We start from the raw sequence: 3,441 nt of genomic DNA on the forward strand, positions 1-3,441 counted from the left end.
GAAAATAGAATCTTTCAAGAATTTTATTGCTCGTTTGCACAGCAATCCATTTACAGTTCTCTCAATCTAAGCTTAACTGTATAACTTTTTGCCAACACACCATAATTTATGATCAAAATAGGGCTTCTTAGGGTGAATTCCAAAATTACCAGAAGCATTGTTTCTTAAAGGCTTTGGACGTAAGCTAAAAAGCAGAGCATACACACATGTCATATGTCCATTAAAATCTTGATTTTTCTTTACGACTGCTATAGCATAGTTATTGAAGTCTGCTGCTGTTTTATGTCCATCCGCGAAAAACAATTGGCGGTTATTATTTTGCTACATTATAGGTGCATTGCCCGTAAATTTTTGTCAAAACAAAGAAAATGATAGACGGCAACCTATATGACCCATAAAATGGTTAAATAAACTGTAAAAATTTTAATAAAATTAAACATGCCATTTACTGGCAAATGAGTTGGCTCAACTATTTTTATACAATAGATGTTTTTTTTCGAGTTAACTCTAAAATTAGGGAGATGAACCAAATTGAATTCCTCAGATAACCAGATCTCGTAAAATTATAATCGCCTGAAACTACCTGTAAAATATTCAAAGAAATGCAAAGCAAGTGATTAATTCAATTTTTGCTTCAAATTTTAGTTCAAGTTCTGCTGTCTAATGCTAAGCCTCAAAGGCAAAATATAAGTCAGATTACTCGATAAAATGCGTTTGTCTGATTTAATGACTAGAAGAGGTTTGAATTGCAGTTTTATTACTTTACGACTCCGATGAAACAGCAGTCAAAATTTAATTTCAATTTCCAAATATTTGAAATAATTTTGCTTCCTTTTTTTAACAAAATGATTAGATTATCATTCGCTTTGTATTTTCTCCCACTTTTCTTACACCTGCGTCATATCCACTTTTTCAATTTCCTCTTATATAAATGCCGTTATCTAAGAGTTCTTGGAATTTTTAATATGCCTTTTTGTAATGATATGTTTCAAAACTGTTAGGATTTATAGAATACGACTGCTCACGTGTGTTATAAAGGAAAGGTATGTGTCAGTCTATCGACGCAGTACTCCTTATAACCCTTTGTACTATTTACAAGTCATTAAAAATCCGCAATATCGGCTAAACCTTACGTATTAGATCTTGTCTGCTTTATAAATCAAGTTTAACTCAGTTCTAAAACTGCAAAAGATATTTTTAAAAGTTGCATGCCATTTAGAGGAGTTGCAATATTGTATAACACCACTAAGGAGTGGTTTAGGCAATTGTTTTGATTACAGTCACTCCAAAATGCATTACGCCTAGGATGACCATCTGTTCCTTAAAATGGTTAATTTTATGTCATCCGTGAATACAATAAATATAGACAGAATCCAATAACATTTAACATGGGTAATGAAGTTTTTTAGTGTCTATAGCAGCTGGAAATGAAGTCTTTGAAGTGGGTGCTCCATGCATAAGCTAACGCCAATTAGCTTAAAACACTGTGATCTGGTTTTGACTTCTTTCATGCTCAATATAGTGTCCCGTTTTGGGGTTGTTGCTGGCTTACTTGTGATGGGGAAAAATTTTCATTCCAATGGTTGACCAAAGAGCATATCAGTCGTTATGCTGAAAGGATCCACATTCGCTCTTCCAATTGTAAGGCACCGCACCACCCTTCATGTAATATGCTTATTTTGCATGCGCGGTGGATTGAAAACATGTATGCTCATTGTAAATTATTCTCATATTGAAGTCTAAGATCCATCTTTTCGATAAAACTCAATGGTATGTACAGATTTTTAAAAACAATCAGGACTAGTAAATGAATTGGGAATATTTTGCATCATATCACTGCAAAACCTACCTGGAAGAAGATTTTTACTTTTGAATGAAAAGCTGCTTTATTCCTTATGTTCTTTCTGTTTTTCCAATTGACTATTGTCATTGTCTAGCATCAGGAAATCCTCCAAAATACAGGCAGCTAAGGAAAAAAATTGAGACAGAAGCAGGGTTAAGACGGCTGCTGGTAATAAAACTCCAAAGTACATGCCTTATTAAGAAGGTTCTCAAATTGAAATAGTGACTGTTTCAATGGCTATATTTAAGAAGCATTCTACAAATCAGCGCAAACTTATTTACCGTATTATTTCAAAAGGGTATTTTTTTGAAACAACTTTGCTTAGAAAAGTTTTTACGCGTAAACAATTCAAGCTAGACTCTGGAATTGCAAAAATCTGAAGGCTATACCTGAAATGACCTACTAGTAGATTATTAGTAGAGGCAACAACTGAAATTTTGCAGTTAGTGCACCTCTTGAGTCAAAGAGTTTTTAGAAATGCGTTAATTCAGTGCCTAGTCGTTTAAAATATTAAAGTCATTTATATGGCTGTTTCAATTTAAATAAAAAGAATCAAAATGATTGCGCAACTTGGCTCTGAAAAAAGGCGTTTGCGTTATTAATAGCTACTGCATTTTGCACGAAAAGTTGAATTTTTCACGTTGATTAATAAGTGAAACAATGTTAGGCTGCAATTTTTCAAAATCACCTGAATTTGTTTATAGTATAAAATATAACTGCCATTAATTAATCAATCTTGCGGAATATTTGAGTCAGTAAATGTATGTATTTACAGAGTTAAAACTGCATAGCATGTTGGTGAAGCAAAATATACTCTTGGTTGATTAATTGGACTTTAGTCGATTTTAACTAATTTTTCACAAGAGTATGACATTCATTTGCCAAAAATTTCACGTTTCATTGTTCAGAATATTTTATAAACCAGAAAATTCAAATTTGAAACTAAACATCGTGCTTTAGCAATTTTATTTAAGCATTCTGCTAGCATGATTTTCACTAGCCATACTTGATTTCTCTAAAATACCTGATAATAATTGAAAAAACGTTATTGTGTCAAGAATTAAGTCTATTTAATTGACTAATTACTTGTAAAATCATTGTTGCTCGCTTTTAGGGATGTACATTTGCAATGATTGCTATTTTTTAAAAAAGCCCAAATTTTTAAGTTTTATTAGGAATTGAACCAGGCTCTTTTAAAAAAGAACCTTTTTTGGCACAATTGTTAATTTGGAATCACTTGTATCATTTTGCACGATTCACTATATATACTTATGGGAATCAACTAAAAAGGGTTTAACCATGAACAAAATTGAAATTTTTGGCAGTATTTGAGAACCAAATGTAAGTTGCCCAGGCTTGGAAGATTTCTGGTGTCTGTGTCGGCAGGCCGGCTTTGATCTTCCTTAACTCCGCTCCACTCTACTCCACTCCGATTCTTCCCACCTTGCCCCATCCTCCTCCGCCCCAACGGAACGGGCGTGCGTTAGCTTTACGTTGACGCCGATTAGCTGTTCACTTGGTATGTGTGTGTTTGTGTAAACGCACATAAACTCAACAGGGAACTCCAAAGGATCACGCGGTATCAATCAGATGATATC

At 33.6% G+C, this 3,441-nt stretch overlaps 2 protein-coding genes across 2 annotated transcripts in view; both read right to left on the reverse strand. All coding sequences in view use genetic code 11, as the record gives it.

Moving 5' to 3' along the window:
* The window catches only part of EGR_02114 (hypothetical protein), a gene marked incomplete at both ends in the record, with an annotated part of 2,865 nt that extends 2,652 nt beyond the window's left edge, over positions 1-213 (reverse strand). The window contains one exon of the mRNA XM_024491363.1: positions 86-213. Within this exon, the coding sequence (XP_024354216.1) occupies positions 86-213 (128 nt within the window). The remainder of the gene's footprint in view (positions 1-85) is intronic.
* A 2,534-nt stretch (positions 214-2,747) lies between these two features.
* EGR_02115 (hypothetical protein) overlaps positions 2,748-3,441 on the reverse strand; it is a gene marked incomplete at both ends in the record, with an annotated part of 3,674 nt that continues 2,980 nt past the window's right edge. The window contains one exon of the mRNA XM_024491364.1: positions 2,748-2,858. Within this exon, the coding sequence (XP_024354217.1) occupies positions 2,748-2,858 (111 nt within the window). The remainder of the gene's footprint in view (positions 2,859-3,441) is intronic.

Source organism: Echinococcus granulosus (genome assembly GCF_000524195.1).
Source record: "Echinococcus granulosus chromosome Unknown EG_S00009, whole genome shotgun sequence".
NCBI classification, from domain to species: domain Eukaryota; kingdom Metazoa; phylum Platyhelminthes; class Cestoda; order Cyclophyllidea; family Taeniidae; genus Echinococcus; species Echinococcus granulosus.